Raw genomic sequence first — 17,658 nt, forward strand, 5'->3', positions numbered from 1 at the left:
TGTATGAGCCCTTTGCGGGCGCCTGGCCCGGCCCCGGTAGCGGCTGCCCTCGGCGCTCCAGGGATCGCTCCCCGCCGCTCCCTGCCCGTGCCGTGGCAGGTGACCCCGCGTGTGCCATCCCGAGTGGGGGGCACGGGTGTGCCCCTCGCAGGGGGAGCCGGGCGGAGGTTGGGAGGGAATTGCGGGAGTTTGGCCGGTGCACCCGGGGTGTGTTATCCGGATGCCCGGGAGTGGCGTCCGTGTCACAAGGAGGGGCCGGACCCTTCCGGCCCCGGGTGGTTGTGGTCAGTTTGGTGTGTCCCGGGGTTTCGCGGAGCTGCTGTGGATGGAGCAGCTGGACGCGTGTGGAGGCTCACAGCCGTGCTTGCTCTGTGCTGTGCCGGTGATGACCCGGTGATTGCCGAAGCTGCAGCCTCGGGCCAGTTTAGATGCTTTCCCCATAGCTGTTGGTGAGGTGATGTTCTCTGGTTTTCTGTCTGTTGACCAAGATGTGCACCTTGCTTTCTGATTTCCCTTAATACACAAATAAGTGACCATTTCTTCAGTTTCTTGCAGTGGAGTGGGGTGAAGTGTTTTCCCTTTAGTGGAGAACTAAAGCACTTTAAGAAACGCTGATGCACTCTACAGCTAATTTCTTGTGCAGCACAGAAAATCCAACTGTTTATGGACCTAGTGCCGAGTGCGGTGCTCTTCTTTTCAGTGTGCTTTAATTAGGCTAGTACTGCTGTCACAGAAGTGATTTCTATGTGGTTTTTTTTCCCCTTGAAACTAGAGTTTATTTTTCTGTAATCACATATATATATGTATATATATATTGTATGCAAGTTCAGAGACTTCCTTATTATTTTTGTCTTGCCAGGCTATAGTCTGTTGCTGAAATATGAACATAGTTTCCTATAAAACTTCTGTTTGGCTTCATAATGGCATTTCTAATGTAGTAGTGTGTTTGAGAGCAAAACCCTGTTGTGTGTTCAACATTTAAAAAGCCAACTATTAGTTACCTTTAAGACTGAAGAAACAATTCCAAATTTACCTGAAGATGTGCTCTTGAAGGAAAATTTTCCATCAGCTCTGGTGTTTAAACACTTTCAAATCACCTGTTTGAATAATATTGCTGGAACGAACAACAAAACATACCCTGTCTTACAGGGGACAGGGATGCAAAGGCATTCCAGACTAAGCTTTACATGAAGAACCTGACCAGAGTTTCTCTTGAAACTTAGTGAATGATGCCTCTCCATTTTCTTTCCTAAGGATATGTGAAAAGCAGGAGAAACTCTGAGCTAAAGGTACTTGCTATAAAGAGTAACAAGCAGAAGTCCACTGAGATATCACGTGAATGACTTGCAGATACCATTGTGCATTCTTTGTAGGAGTGGTCAAACCTTGCCACATGAGCTGCATGCAACTTGTTAGCACTTCCAGTGTCACTTGGTAACCACGTGGATTTTCTCTGCACTGCATAGATTCTTTTTTTTTTTTAGTGTGGCTTCTTAGAACTTGGAAGAAACTATTCTAGTCAGTAAAATATGCCTGTTGGTTCCAGGGAACAGTTGTGAAACCTCGAAATCGGTCTTTCGTGAAGGAGTGTGTATCAGCTGCTAAGTAGGAGGTTGTCTCATACAGCATTTTGGTCCTTGACAAAAGTCAGGCAGTCAATCACAGATTCCATCAGCTCCTGTGTTCCTGTTCTGTCAAACATTTATTCAGTCTTGCTTAAACAGATGAAGGTGGTTAGCACCTTGGCCTAGCAGGCTGAGTGAGGCATTGTGAAAGAAACTGTCTGTTGAGGTTAAAGAATATGGACTGTGGGAAAGTATGGCTCTTGGCTGTGACAAAGCTTTGGTACACAGAAAATAGGCTTTACAAGTATGGCTTTCCCTAATACAGAAAATGGTTTGGATTTTCTGTTTGTTTTTCCTTTAATGGAACTCCTGAAAACAAGGAAGTTTGGAGGTGGTAGATTCGACAACAAATAAACTACAGTCTGGGTTGCTTCCCCGGTAACTTGCACAACAGCCTGTATTGTAATGTGGAGGGGAAAGAAGCAGTTTACCCCTGAGCTTAATCTTACAGTCCTGCTTTTGTTTGTAGTTCATTCTGTTTCTCATTCTGAAGTTAAGCTGGCCAAACAACAAGTCTGTCTTGTGCTTGTTCAGGCATGCCTCTCTTCATTTTTACTGTTACAAGGGCTGTAGAAGTCACAACATTAAGAGAAAAGCTGTCAAAGTAAAAACTTTGTTGCGATATGCACGCAGAGTCTCCATTTGGAAACTTCAAGTTCCCATAAAACCACAACTGGAGTGTGTCACCAGTGTAGAGGCTGTTTAGTGCTCTGGATGTTTAACTGGATGCTTTAAATTGCTCTCTGCAGAGATGTTGATCTCTTGTCAGTGACTGGGCAGGGGACATGGGCTCCTAACTCTGGCACTCTTGACCTGTGCTAATAGCAGATATCTGTGGTCCATTGGGTGAATGTCTGCCCCCTAGGATCTAGAAAGAGATCTCTTCAGCTGACTAAAGAGGTTCTATTCTACCACCCCTGTATAATGCATGTTGCTGAACTCTTTCCAGGGCACGTGAAATGGCTGCAGATGACAAACGATCTCCGACACTGGACTCTACCGGTGATCTACCTCATTCTCCCAGCAGTCCGTCTCATCTCACTCACTTCAAACCCCTGACTCCTGACCAGGATGAACCTCCTTTTAAATCAGCCTACAGTTCTTTTGTAAATCTCTTCCGTTTCAGCAAAGGTGAGGGCTGGGGGATTTCGTGTGTGTGAGCTGTGTGTGCCCTCTGCTGCCACATAAACTTGTAAAAACACCTCTAAATATAAGAGCATAGTGTCAGATGGCTGATGGTGAGTCAAGTCTTTTTTGAGGGATGTTGAACTTGCTTTTGGGTGACACAGTAGAGCTTTACTATGGGAGAAGATAGCTGGCATCTTGCAGCTAGAAATTTGTGTCTGCCCATGAAAGTCAAAGACAAGCCCGTTAGCAGATAGCATTCTATAGATTCTTAGCTTGACGTCAGAATTTGCTTTGCCTATGTGAAGTTTTTTTGGGCTGAAAGTAGGAGTAACCCTCTGCCAGCTTGTATGAACAAAATGTGTTCAACCTTCCAATGCAAGTTCTTGTCTCACTTGCTCCGTCCCTCACCTTCCTGTGCATCTTCTACCTTCAGTTGGGTGACATCTGAGCTGCAATAAAGAATTGTATTTATAGGAAGTCCACACTTAATTTGCATAGCTTAGGTGTTCCCCATTAAGAGATCTGAAATCTTGTGAAAGTTTTGTATAACAAAAGGTACTACTTAATTTTGACCTTTGTGCTGTATCATGAAATATGTTCTCAGTAGGCAAGCTCTGAAAGAATTTCATGAGTTTCTTATTTGTTTCAAAGAAACATCCTGCAAAGAGTGGTTGAATGCACCTTGATTTTGTAGAAAGTTTGCATACCTTACTGGAGATGGCAGACTGGTCAGCTGCTTTTGTTTAGTCTGTTCATTATCCAGCTCTGCTAAGCTGCAATGTTTGGGCTGGGGGAAAAGGGCCAAGATAGCTTTTTGCATAAGCAGACTGATCTGTTTAGACTCTTCTTATGCAGAATGAAAAATAACTCCCTGCTATGTAGTTGCGTAGTAGAATAACACCTGTAGTTTGCATAGTAGAATAACACCTGTCATTACTAATTTATTGAAAGGAACATAAGATGTAGTCAATATTGGCTTCACTTGTTTGTTTCTGACAAATGTAGCTGGAGTCAGCAAAGTCTTGTGTTGACAGAATGGGAAAACAACCTTAAAACAACACATGAAATGGGCATGTTACTAGAATCAATGAGAACCTGTCTATACTTGATCTGCTGATGGAAATTAAAGGCTGTGGTAACTTTAGTGTGACCTGAGTACTGACTTCTAACATAACTGAAAAACTCTTTTCACGGCAGAAGCTGATGACCAAGTGTAGCTATTCCATAAAGCAAGAATAATTAATGTTTGCTGGTTTTGTTTTTTAGACACTTTTCACATTAGGGATATTTCTGAAATAGCCTGACAGACAAGTTCTACATACTTTCCTGTTTCCACGATTTCTATGGTACTTTTAAAATGGAAAATTTTATTTGTTTTGTGATGCTTAATCATGATCCAGAAGAGCTATTTGTGAGAGTTTTTTTACCTTTAGTTTTGCATGCACTACTGTTTTTCTTTATTGTGTCTGAACAGTTGGTTTCTTGCTTTTTGTCATCTCCAGATGACAGCAGGCTTTCATCCCCGGCAGAGAGAGCAGAGGCAGGACAGAGTGATCCACAAGCATTGAGTGGTGGCTGGTCCAGTCCTCAGCATCCCACCAGGGCTCAATCTCTGCGATCACCGATTCCTTACAAAAAACAACTGACTGGTGAACTGCAAAGAAGATCATCTGCGACTCTGGGTAATTTCAGCTCTTTGTGCTATAAGGCAGTGTTGTAGTAGCCAGGCTGGGATGCTTCAGGGTGAGGTGAAAGGAGGTGAGCAAAGGTTCATTGACTCCCTAGATTTATAGCAGAATTTAATAAAAGGGTATGCTGCTTCTGTTAGTGAGGTTGCATTTTAACCTCAGAAACATGTTCCCTCCACCCTTCTTGGTATTCCAGCAAGTCAACCTGTTGTTGGGGCTCTGCTCTTTCAATTGGAAAACAATCTGGGACAGAAGAGGCTACCAAAACATATCCAACATTTTAAAGTCACTGAACCTTGATCCTGAAAATTTCTGCTTTGTCTTGAGAGATTATAGTTTCTTAACATGCACATGCTACCTCTAACTTGAGTGCTCAGTCTGAATGGATTTGATGTTTGTATCCTCAAGGGAGTTAAAAATGCAGTTTTTTGCTCGTGGCTGTTTTGAGGAGAATTGAATAGGAAGTTGTGTTTAAATAATTTTTTTTAATCCTACCTAACCTTTGAACTATTGCCAGATGCCATATTGAGTGGGAATTGAATGTAATTTTAAAGGTGCAACTGTGTAGTGGCTTTATGAAGATCAGGAAGAGCTAGGAAGGAGATTTCAGGGGTCCCTTTTGAGATCTGCCTGGTTCCTGTCGGCTCTTTGTGACGGCCTGGAGGAAACTGCTAAGCTGGGTAGCAGTCCTGTGCCAGACAGTATTTCCAAGAGTATGGTGCCTAGTGCAAACAAATCAGATCTTCAATGTTGTTAATGTGGATGGGATTTTTAGAAAAACATCTAGTCTTGGTAACCAGGCAAAAGTCCAGTACAGACAGCTAACATTTTCATCTAAGTCATTTGCATGCTTAGTTGACCACATTTATCATCTTCCTTTTTGCCTTCTAGTACTGTTTGTTCTATTTAGTCGTGCATGTCCCAGTAAACCAATTAAGATTTGGGCTTTTTTTAAAGATCTTTCTGGAATGTGCCAAGTACAGCCATGTGCTCTTGGCTGATACGCCAATCTACTTTATTCTTAATTACCTCGTGTAAATCACTTGGAAACTGCCTGGGGATTAGAGGTTAGAAACCTTCAGGTGAGGGAAGTTGTTCGATATTCAGAAGGCAGAAATAATTTTGCTGTTTGATTTCTGCTGGGATTAGGCAGCCAGGGAAATAAGACCTGGTTTAATGTGTAGAGGAGGAACTGTCGCTGTATTATTCCAAGTCCTTTTCAGGACCTTCATTCATGTCCCTGGAATTGGATTGCAAGTATGCTTAGAAAAATGTGATGATGAATCAGCCTGGAAAGAAGTAAGGTTAGACCAAGCAGTAATTGCTGGATTTTTGAAGAGATTTCTGTGAAATTGTGTGCTGAGTGGCCTGACTCCCTGTTGAGTATTTTCCCCCAAATAACCTTGGTAACAAACATGAACTCTGTGTAATGCAAGTAGAAATATACTGGATTGGTGAGGAGGTTTGGGGGGAGTTTTTAGGCCATCTCACTTTATTTGAAGAGGGAAAGAATTCTTGCCTTGCCTCTCTCCAAAAATCAGGCTTTGTTTTCTTTTTTGAAGTAAACAAGATAATTTTTTCCCTTCATTTGCCTTAAAAGGTGTTGAATAATCAGTTCTTTGAGGATTTCTGAACACTGAGCAGAGGAGAATTTTACTTTTGATGCTGCAGCTGATGCTGGGCTGCACAGATAATCTTAGAAATTATTCTTATATTTAAATAATGAAAAGTAGGAAAATAAGTGATGTGATTTACATAAGCACCTAGACTGGTAGGTTTGTTCACCCAGTGAGTTCAGTGACAGTGAAGTGTCTAATCTAGTTGAGTTTTCTTGTGGTCCTATATCTGCAGGCCTATACATGTCTCTCAAGGCTTCGCCATCCATCACTCAGATACTTTGTAACAGCAGGTGTAGGCAGAAAAATGTGTAAGTACTTCACAAAGGTCACTAACCTACTTGATCTTAAATAATATGTCGAGCAAACTGAAAGGAATAAATAAATAAAAGGGTGCTGCTGGTGCCTCTAAACAGTGATGGAATGAAATCGCTCCTGAGGATGCTGACTGTCACCCTTTATCTGTCCATTAGCTTGCCCTGTCTGTGCAGCAGATACTCTCATTGCTCAGGGGCCTTGCTGGCTCACAACTGCAAGTGCAGAACAACATGGAGGGATGGTGGCTTTTGTAGGAAATTGCCTAGCATCAAATATGTAGGGTTCCAATTGTGTGCTTCCCTTCAGGACTGCTTGCACAAAAACATTATAATAGCACCTTGCTGGCTTTTGTGAAAATAGGAGAAGCTGTGGGTGCCTGCCTTGTGTCAGAGATGGTCTGAGGATTGTGTGGCTGAAGAACCAGTGCTGAGTGTCTGCAGTGCCTTCTGTGGCCTCTCTCTTGCATCCTTGTGTGCTGGAGTAGGGTGCTGCAGAGCAGATGTCACTTCTGCAGTGCCAGAGGACTCAACTGGTTGTGTTGGACTGCATGTGTGTGTGCTGTCAGATGAGGGCTTTCAGGGTGCTGGATTGAACCAAAATAGTCTGAGAATGAGACTGTTGTCACTGAGATAATGTCACAGTAGTAGGGAACTGTAAAGGAGCTTAGTAGGAGTAAGGGATGGCCAGTGATCACATGGAAGGGAAGAACCCCTGAGGAAAGCGTATGGCGGTTACTGGGAATCATGTAGAGCATTAATTATTGCCAGAGCATCTTTTTTAATGAAGAAGATTTTGGAACATGAAAATGCATGTTGTAAAATGAAGTTAAGGACAGCTTCCATTCTTTTCATATCAGGACTTTGTATGGCAGTGACTTGAGGAAGATGTGATATTTGAACTGTGGTAGTGAACTTGAATAGGAAATTATATGCTTTGGCAGCAAATAACTAGAAAGCAATTCACGTTGATTTGTATTAGTGAAACTGTGGCATCCCTGGTGGGATATTTTTTTACTGTTGAAACTGCAAAGCTCTCTGTACCTCCTGGGTTAGTGTATTGTCATACAGTTAAGTTGCAACAAAGGAGTTCTTGCGGTGTTTTTGCCTTGTCATTCACTGTAAAAATGAATGTTAAAATACTATATAAAGTCATGAAAGAAACTCTGTAAAAGCATATTTCCATGATTCAGAAGATGTATAGATTTTGCCAAGATCAGCAGCCATGAATACATAGAGGAAAAATAAGGGCTGCTGTTGACATAGGAGAATTTTTTTTTTTTAATTGCTGTAGGAGTTAACTTTTAGCATAAGAACGATAAATAGGTTAGAAACAAGTCAATTTGGAAATCTCTATGGAATCCCTTTGGTAAACTGAGGTTACGTTCAGTGAATATGTAGATGAGAAGGGAATGGATAGAAGAAACAGTTGCTGCATAAACGGGTATTCCTGAAAAGATGTGTCATGTTGATGTGTTATACTTACGGGCTGAGATGCAGCAATGACAAGTGAAAGTTTGTGGGACCGATCTGATTGTCATAACAGATTAAATAACACTTAATTCAAGTTTATTTTTATTTTAAAACCTAAGTTGTTGTGTGTGACTTGAATTGTGGGTGATGGGGTGTGGGGTTTTTAGGGATTTTTTTGGGTGGTGTGGATTTTTGTGAGTGGGTTTGTTTTTTTATTTCTTTTAGTGGCATATGCTGTGTTTGCTGTCTCAGAAGCATCAAAAATGCTTACCACTGCTTAGATATGTAAGTGTAGGCAACTCTCTTGGACCACATCAAAAGAAGATATGAAATCTCTTCAGAAGTGCAATTGATGGCAGTTGGGATGATGATGCGGGCAAAGCAAGAAAAATGCTCTTACAGCTTGTGTTTGTGGAAGGGAACATGGGTTTTGCAGATTTAATGGTGAAATGAGGAAATCCATTTGCAATGCTGAGAATGTATACATCTGTAAATCACGTGTGCACTAGCTGAGAAAGTGGCTGTGGTATTTCTAATAGTGGTGAGGAGTAAGAGTTACTCTAAGAATGATACGTCTGCATTTTTTTGTAAGGGTGTTGTTTTAGACACAGCGCATCCTATGTCGCAGGAATGATAACTTACATTCTTGCTATACAATACGTTTTTTTCCCAGAAAGGAAGAAATCCCATGATTGAGAAGGAAAAGAGCCAACTGAATTTTAATCTGAGAATCAGTCAGCCTCTCTCGTATAAACAGGTTAGCCATGTGCTGCTACTGCTGATGGCATGTTTTTTTCTCATGTAGATGATAAATCCCTCTTGACGTTGTTTTATATAACAGAGAAAAGGGCATTTAACTAACTAGAACCAGTGTGGAGTTACCTGTGGCATTTCCTCAGGGCTGTGTGTGTTTGTATTTTGGGACTCATCTGCTTGACAAGATTTTGTAGCTAGTTAGGCAGGAGATCTCATAATAATTCTTAAAATTGGAAGCAGCATTCCTGGAAAGGAGATACTCTTGAATTCAGAGGAAGATCCAGGAAGTAAATGCGACATAGATCTTGTGATAGAAGTAAGGAGGAACCAGAGGTTTCTATGGTATTATCAATGTTTTTTTTAAATATGAAAGACCCTTTAATCACTCTAAATACTCACCATAGTATTGCCTGAAAGTCTATTTGTTTGATTTTTTTAAAAATAAATTCCGGCTGTCTGACCACAGAAATGTGTTTAAGCGTCCTAGAATTGCTTAAAACAAATCTCTTATTGTACATAGTAACTGTACGTGGGCTGATTAGCTAAAAATATGTACTAAAAACCTGAAGAGGAGGCATGGACTCCCACGGTTTTAGTCACATTGCAGTGAGGGTTTTGGTCTCCTGCACACAAAGCAGTAGCCTGGTTGTCACTGCACGGCAACAGTTAACAGGCTTGTGCCAGAGCTGTCAGCATTCCCGCTGACATCAGTGCTATCGGAGGCAGTAAACAGAAAGCAGCCATGACTGTTCTTCCTGTACTGGGGCAAGCTAAATAAAACACTAGTCAGATGGAGAGCAACGAGGCTGGTAAGAAACTTTAAACTCTTCAGAAAGTTGTTGATGTAGAAAGGGGACTCTGAAAATGTTTAAATATGTAAATGGAGAACTGTATTTTCAAATCTTTCTGGAGGGAGGGATCCTGTCTGTAACTCATACAGCAATGCTTCAAAGTAGTCAAGTGTTTTATAGGAAAGAAATTAATTGCATTACCTTTTTATTTTATTCTCAACAACTTGGCTTTTTTTCTTAGGAAAAAAAACAAACCAGAACAAACACAAAAACCTTAAATATGTGAACTTCTGGATGCATTTTATTGAGAGCTACTGTTTTTAATAGACACCGAGCAATTGAGTCCTAGCCTTCCCTGTAGTGATTTATAAATAAGTTTAGGTTAAGGCATTGACTTATATCACTCCTAGAATGAATGTGAATATTGTTGCAATTATTTTTTAAGTACTAATATCCTAGAGGGCATTTTTTTATATGAGACTTCAATGCTTTGTAAAAGACTGCTGCAAACTTGCTGTTGTAGGTTGAAAATCACTTCTTTAAAAGATGTTTTCGTTCTCAGAGAACTTGGGTGGCTTTTTGTAAACACAGAGGATGGTATTTAAAATGTCAGTCAAAGCAAACTATCTGGAATCAGAGGCTTCTTTTGGGGGAAAAGAGTGCAAAGGCAAGAAGGGATACACACTGTAACTTTAGAAAATGTAAGATATATGTTGTAATACATGTAATGTAATATATATGTGTGAACATTTTTCCCTCTAATGGGATTTTGCATTGTTATGTGGATGTTGGTGTACCATGAAAGAAATAAGTACCACTCTCTCTTCCCTTTCAGACAATCGAAGGAAAGTAGAACCACCTCTTGGAGGTCATGATCCTCGAACAGCAGTTCAGTTAAGAAGTCTCAGCACTGTTTTAAAACGCCTCAAAGAAATCATGGAGGGGAAGAGCCAGGTAATTCTTTTGAACAATTTGTAGGCCAAATTATCTAGAAAATTATCTGTTTTCTGGGCTTCTCTGACCTTTGTTTTTAGATACATCATGGTGGTTTTGGTTTGGTTTTTTTGATGTTTGAAGGATGAGTGAATAAACTCAAAAAGCATTGTGTGAATGCAGGGGAAACAATTTCAGTTGATGCTGACTTTTGACTTTTCAAACATCTGTCATATTGTGGGGGTTAATCACTGCAGTTACTGGGCTCCTTGTGCATGGACCGGATGCTTTCACTTTAGCCTCCTTCCAGCTTAGGTATTACCTAATCTAGTATTACCTGATGGTTTTCTCCCTAGAAGGCTAACCATGGGCAGGTGAAACTCATTGACTGTCACAAGTAATGAGAATTCTGGTAATTAATTAAATCTGCTGCTTACAGTGGTAATGTTCGGTCAGCAGTATTTGCTTGAAAGGCTTGTCCTGTTAATCAGTTTTGATTTAGCTGGAGAAGGGTCTGGTGGTGGCTACTGACTTGCTGATTTTAACTCCATCTGCTGAGTTGGACCATACCTTTAAGAGGAGGACATAGTTGAGAAAAGAAGCCACAACTATTTATAAGTGATGGTATAAATAGCTGTGTCTGTGGGCAAGACATGAGCAGGCAAAAGTACATTTAATTAAACTGATTGAGGAAGAAAAAGGCTTTTAATCTGCTTTTACAGGTAGACTTTGAGTAAACTCACTTAGCTTCCAGTGCTATTCTGCTTGTAAGAATAAGTTTTCTTTGGTAGAAAGGGCAATATTTTTGAGGGTGAAACAGAAGCCTTTCCTTGCAATAAGCAGGGCATTGAGTGTGACATCTGGTAATAATTCAGTTTGAAGGCCCTAGAGGTTTTCAGACATCTTTGAATGTATTGGAGAAGTGCTGAAAAAGACAGGATGCAACACTAAATGAATATGACCGGGTGTTTATCTGCAAGTGGTATGTTAGTTGTCAGCAGGCTGACTTCTGTACTAAAGGTACATCACTGCCTTTGACTGCAGCCATGTCTTGCTTGAGTCACTCTATGCAAAAGTTTCTTTCTATTGTGGACTTGGCCTGTCTCTACTGTGACCACTGTACTGTTGTAGAAAGCTTTCTCAGATTCTGGAAGATGCTGTTCTAATGAGCATCTACTGCTAATGGGGTCCAGACTCCTGAACCCTTCCTTGTAGGCTCTTAGAAGGCAGAGGGCTGGAAGGTGTCACCAGCAGCGGCTGAGGTTTTAGACACAGTCATGTGCAGATGGGGCAGAGGCACTGCTGCTTGGAACAGTCACTCTTTCTGTGGTAGAGTCAGAGACCTGGCTTATCATGCAGAGCTGCAGCAAAACCTGTTATTGGCATCCCCTGCAGCTTTGCAGCAAGTCCTTGGCAAAGCTCTTCACTGCAAATTTCCCTGTTCATCTTAAAAATTTCTAGATTATCCAAAACACTAGACCGCCTTGAGCAGTCTCCCACCTCTTTCTGTATGAGTTTTCTTTGATGAGGACAGCATGAAAGTGTTGTCTTGTTGATCATAACTGTTCTGGTCTCAAAATTGGTCTAGCAGCTATGTCAAACTTTACTTGGGGAACATCCAAAAATAAACCCCAATTCAGGTATGGGGTTTTTTGATTATGTGAAAATCAGAGCATGGATCACTTTTCCTCTGTGTGGTTACTCTCTTTTTTTGAGAAAATACTTGCAGCAGTTTCTCTTCCTGAGAAAAAACCTGGAGTATTCAGTCCCTCTGAAAAGGCTTATTGCCAGAACTGAACTCTTGCAAAGAGTGTTTCACATTCAGGGCTGTCATGTGACCATTAGCAGTTGTTTCCATCCATGGTAGTTGCAGCTGGTGTGCTCAGAATCATAATTGAGAGATTTGTCTTGCTCTATAGCTTCAACACCAAATGGAAGTTTTTTGAAATAAAAATGAGACAAAAATTCCTGTGACTGCACCAATATATGTTGTTGTCTGCTGAATGTGAATTCTACAGTTGTCTTCTCATGGGAGTTAACCTGGAGTTCTGAAATAACATCAGTTTGGGACACAGGCTTTTACAACTGTTTACTGAGATGTTGAAGAATTTTTTACATGTATCTATAATCCTTTCAAAATATTAGCTGTTGAAATTATCCCCCTGCACTGATAGTTCCTGATAACTTGATTTACCTCTATGTAACAGCTTCAGGTAATGTATGGTGGGGTTTTTACTTTTTCAATGATTATTTTTTTAAAATTTTTTAACTATGCTAGTTGAGGGTCTTTCATGTGCTGGGGGCAAATGAGAGGGAAGAGCAATCAGTACTTGATGTGTTTGTTTCTTTTTGACCTTTACTGCTCATGAAGTTTTTATCTGCTTTGCTTCCATCTTGGATCAAGGAGGCCAAGTCTTACTAGATTTACTCTCAGAGTTCAGATCTTTCAACCTTCTGGCTCCCTATAAAACCACATGAGAAATCCTTTCTGTGCATGTGTGTACCTATATGCAAGAGTGTGTACACGCACACACATACATATGAATATATGAGCACAGTCTACACAGCAGTCATGAAACTAAACATGCTTCTTTTGTTTACAAAAAAAGGCTTTTATCTGCTGTCTTCTTTTGTAGGACAGTGACTTGAAGCAGTACTGGATGCCTGACAGCCAGTGCAAAGAATGTTATGACTGCAGTGAGAAATTTACCACCTTTCGGCGAAGGCACCACTGTCGACTTTGCGGGCAGATCTTCTGTAGTCGATGCTGCAATCAGGAAATCCCTGGAAAATTCATGGGCTACACAGGTAGGGTTTATCTACTGAGGAGCAGAACAGTCTGTCTGTGCTCAGTTCTGTTTGGGCTACTGCATTTGAGATCCTGGCACCTGCTAGAAAATGCTGTTCAGGTCTGTAGTGGGCTTAAAAATGAGGAAAAAGAACCATAGGACCTAATTCTACCAATTGCTTTATGGACAGTGGTGGATTATGCCATACCTGCTTATTTTTATCACACTACATCCATCATGACAAAACAAATATGGTCACTATTTAACAAGGGTATGCACTACAAAAAGTGTGCTCAGGGAAAAGCTGTTCTTAGTAACAGTAGTTTTAAAATTTAATGAGCCCCGTGTTCTAATTGAGTGTGAGGGAGACTCTTTTAGATACCAGTTACCAAATTCTAGACGTTCTAATGGAGGTAGTGTTTTCCAGACATCAGCTGGTATGTTATGTCTGACTGGCTATAGTGGTACCAGCATTTCAGTATGCACATGTGCTCTCTCTCTCCCTGCCCCCACAACCTGTCTCTCTCTTACTGATCTTGTGTTACACGTCAATGGCCTTGGAAAAATTCCCTGAGTGCGTAATTGTCTGAGGTTTTGCCCTTTAAGGGAATATGAGAATTAAACTTGCAAAGAGGTTTTGAAACAGAAAATCCTTCTGTTTTCAGCACTATACACCTCTGATCCTGTAGGAGGAACAGAGTACCATTTGTTCCTGTTCACTTACACTGTCTGGTTCCCCTTTCCACAGGGGATCTCCGAGCCTGCACTTACTGCCGTAAAATAGCCTTAAGCTATGCACACTCCACAGACAGTAACTCCATTGGAGAAGACTTAAATGCTTTGTCCGATTCCGCATGTTCTGTGTCAGTGCTGGATCCCAGTGAGCCGCGCACACCCGTTGGGAGCCGTAAAGCCAGCCGCAACATCTTTCTGGAGGAGGACCTAACCTGGCAAAGGTAAAGTGAATGGCCATATGTTGAGCTCCAGAGTCTTAACTCTGTTTTCAGGCTGACAGCTACCCAGATAAAACCTGGTGGTTTCCACTTAGGAAATTTAGAAGTGTATCTCCTGTAAAAAGAACCTAAACCTGTGCTTGCTTCCAGTATTCTTTTCAAGTTGAAATGTGGAAAATTTTGTAGTGGAGTTTTAAGTTACTTGCAGTTCTTTCTTCTACCTACTGAATCAGTGATTCTATGCCAGTGACAGAGCAGACCTTTATCTTCAGAGTTAAAAAAGATGGAACCAGAATCATTCCTTCTAATCACCAATGTGTTGAGAGGCAAGTTGATGTAACATTGGTGCTTTCCCTGTTCAGGTTTTGAATTGGGCAGGAGAATATAAGGAATGCTGTCTGTGTAAATAAGAGAAAAACGGTGGAAGTAACCACCTGTTTCAAATGAAGTACGATGAAAAAGACAGCTATAAAGGTTCTCTAATCTCCTTTCGAAGTATATTTATTCCTATTGTTCTCAAATGAGGGGATCTTTATATTTGGAACGTGAGTAAAAGAACACTGTACTTCTCTAATAATATGCAAGTTTCTGAGGACCTTGATTTAATTTAATGTATGGGAAGGAAGAAATAATCGGATGTGGTATTTGTGCTCATTTCTCTAAAAACAGAAGAAAAGGAAGATGTGAAACTACTGAGGAGGTCTCAAGTCAGAACCTTTCTTTAACTGAGAGGTAGCGTTAGTGACATGTGCCTCTGAGCAGATCTCTTCTGACAGTATTAAAAGAAAAAAACTCAAACCCAACTGCCTTCAGAAAGTGCCCTGACTCTGGCTTTGCATATTGCTTTTCAGAGTATTGTGCTCCTGTGTGGAAGCACTTGAATAATCAGCTTTAGATCTACATACAGGAAAGTACTTCTGATTTAATGTTATGGTCATTTAAAGCAGTAATGTAAGAACACTTGGGATAAATACTACCAGATATTGAATTGGGGAATAATTATGTGTTCTCTTCAGGTGTACAAAATAAGTAAGGTACTGTTAGTTTTGTCTTCTGATATATTATTAATATCTTTATTATGGCAATTCAGCCGCTCATAGACATGAACATATAAAAAAAGTATTTATATCTTTATTTTAGCAGTCAGAAAATACTGCCTATTATTGAAAGGCTGATAACTTTCTATAATAGAGCACTTGGTCTTGTTGGGAGATGCTGAGTGAACATGGGCTGCTTTTGTGTGTGAGAAGAAAAGAGACTGAGATTCCGTGGTTAATTGTTGCTTAGGAGGATTAACATTTTCTTCAGTGCTTGATGCTCTTAAAATGTAAAACTTTGCAGCAGGCTACAGGGCTTTTCTCAAATACTCTGTCTGGTAGTTCTTGACTGACCTTAAGTGGTTTAAACTCAAAATATTGAATTTAAATGGTACCACAGTTGAAAATGGTGACTCACAACTTCATAATAGAGCAGTGGTTTTTTGTTCTAATACGGGGCTTCTGTGTGAGAAGTAGTTTGTTTCAGAAGAAAATCTAGGAGTTGAGTCTCTTTCCAAAATAATGAATCTGAGATAAGGCTCTTGCTTCTCCTGCTTTCTCACTGCTTTGCAACATGACAAGTGTTTAGGTGGGGTGAGCCTGCGTTTACTTGTCAGACGTTGCTCTACTCTTTGAGCAATTGGAGCACAGAGTTCCTGCTTTGACAAACTTGAAGGGCCATGTCCTTTAAAAGTGAAGGAGTGGTGTACTCTGGGTAAGTACAGCTACTCAGGCAAAGTTGTGTTGCTTACAGTTTCTCATGAAGAGCATTTATCACACCGGAGCACAGCCAGGATGGCCGTATCAGTTGGTGTGCAGTGGCTTACGTCTGATATGGGTTTGCCAACAGGATGGATGGTGTACGAATATCTGCTGTCCTTCCTCTTGGTGTGGAAGTAAAAGGAGGGCAAAGGTGCTAGTGATCAGGTTAAACAGTTGCAAAAGGTTGTCAGGCTATCTTGGTAAAAGCTGTCTATCAGTAGCCGTAGATAGCATTGCTTGGATTGCAAAGGTGATGTGCTGCGGAGGGGGGGCAATGTCTCTACCTCCAAAGCATGAATAGCAGCCTGTAAGGAAGGGATATAGGAGAAGCAAGTAGGAAGGCAGGATAATACAGGAAATGGGAAGGGGCTGTACTGTCTAAGACTTGAATATGAAGAGAGAAGACTTGAGCACTGTCTTCTAGATATCATTGACCTACAGATGGGAAAGATTTCCCTATTGCCTTATTGATTTAATAGTCATGAGTGTGAGTGAGAGGTAACATGACAATTAATTGTACTTTAATTACAGTTGTTCTGATGCTTCTGTGTGTCACAAATCTCTCAAACATCTCTATCCTGCTCCTTTTCATGCAGTTTGATTCACCCAGACTCTGCAACTACCACATTGTCTGCACGCCTTGGCTCTGTCCAGGAGGATGCAGGGAAGTCACCAGCTAGAAACAGGTAAATTGATCATTTCTGTTCTGGATAAACTCCTAGCACATTCTTCACTGTAAGGCCTGTAGTTTTGGGCTTGTTTTTACTGAGCGTGCTGTTACATGTCTAAAATGGGACATGCCACTACCCTTATGTAATGGTGAGGAAAGACCATTTCTGTACATATTCATATTAATAAATGTACTGCTTTTGAAGAATCTGTCATTTGCTGCTGAGTTGGTCAAACAGAAGTGGTGATGAAGAGGACAAATGGAAAGAAGTGGCTAAGAAAGGTGCAATTCTGAGAAAGCTGAAGAAAGGGGAGTAATGAATACTTGGTAAAGGCAGGCAAAGACTGAGGTCATGGAGGAGCAGAGGTGTAGGTATTTTTTATTTGTTTGAATTGTGTGCGTCCTCATTTGCTCTTCCATTAAGGATAATCTTATTTAAGTTACCAGGCTTCCTTGGGCTAAAATCCCTTCATAGATCTTTATGCAAGAGTGCTGGAATGAACTTTAAATTGTTCATGAGAGCTTTAGTATAAGTTGTGAGTGCTTGAGCTTAATCCTACTAAATAGGCCGGTATTAGAAGCACAAGCTCCCACTTCACAGTGCTTCTGCTATGGTACTGATTACATACTTCTCTTATGGTTAAAGTGAGGAAATAAAGGTAAGGCAAGGATGCCTTACAGAGCAAAGATAATCCAGATTTCAAAATTGAAATCGGGAGATGTTCAGAGATTTCTTTGCATTGATGTTACAGGAATGCAGAATGTTTAGCAATTTGAGTGATCTGGCAGGACTAGCAAAGACTAGGGAACTCAGCTGAGAAGGATACCGACTGTGACTTTTGGAAAAAGGCACAAAAGGATCAAAGCTTGGAGCTTTTATCTTCTGTGGGATGAGAATGGTTAGGAGGAGATGCATGCACACTGACTGTACAGCTGAGACCCAGCGAACTTGCCTGGGGGAGTAAAATACTGGTGAATAAGCTAGTATCAAAAATCAATTCTGGGCAAACATGCAAGAGTTAAAAGTTAATAGTCCAGAGTTAAAAGGTCAATGCTAAATATCTGCAGTGACGTCAAGAAATGTCTGAAACCTTGAGGATGGTCTTCTACTTCCTCTTTGAAT

At 40.9% G+C, this 17,658-nt stretch overlaps 1 protein-coding gene across 3 annotated transcripts in view; it reads left to right on the forward strand.

Annotated features, from left to right (window-relative positions):
* The window catches only part of PIKFYVE (phosphoinositide kinase, FYVE-type zinc finger containing), a 65,003-nt gene that overhangs the window by 191 nt on the left and 47,154 nt on the right, over positions 1-17,658 (forward strand). For all 3 annotated transcript variants that reach the window (XM_027880215.1, XM_027880216.1, XM_027880217.1), the window contains exons 2-7: positions 2,575-2,756; positions 4,256-4,435; positions 10,227-10,345; positions 12,961-13,132; positions 13,862-14,069; positions 16,462-16,551. In XM_027880215.1, the coding sequence (XP_027736016.1) occupies positions 2,585-2,756; positions 4,256-4,435; positions 10,227-10,345; positions 12,961-13,132; positions 13,862-14,069; positions 16,462-16,551 (941 nt within the window). In that variant the 5' untranslated portion in view covers positions 2,575-2,584. The remainder of the gene's footprint in view (positions 1-2,574; positions 2,757-4,255; positions 4,436-10,226; positions 10,346-12,960; positions 13,133-13,861; positions 14,070-16,461; positions 16,552-17,658) is intronic.

This window comes from Empidonax traillii, unplaced genomic scaffold (genome assembly GCF_003031625.1).
Source record: "Empidonax traillii isolate 1590-97213 ecotype Southwest subspecies unplaced genomic scaffold, ASM303162v1 scaffold65:size4453928, whole genome shotgun sequence".
NCBI lineage: Eukaryota > Metazoa > Chordata > Aves > Passeriformes > Tyrannidae > Empidonax > Empidonax traillii.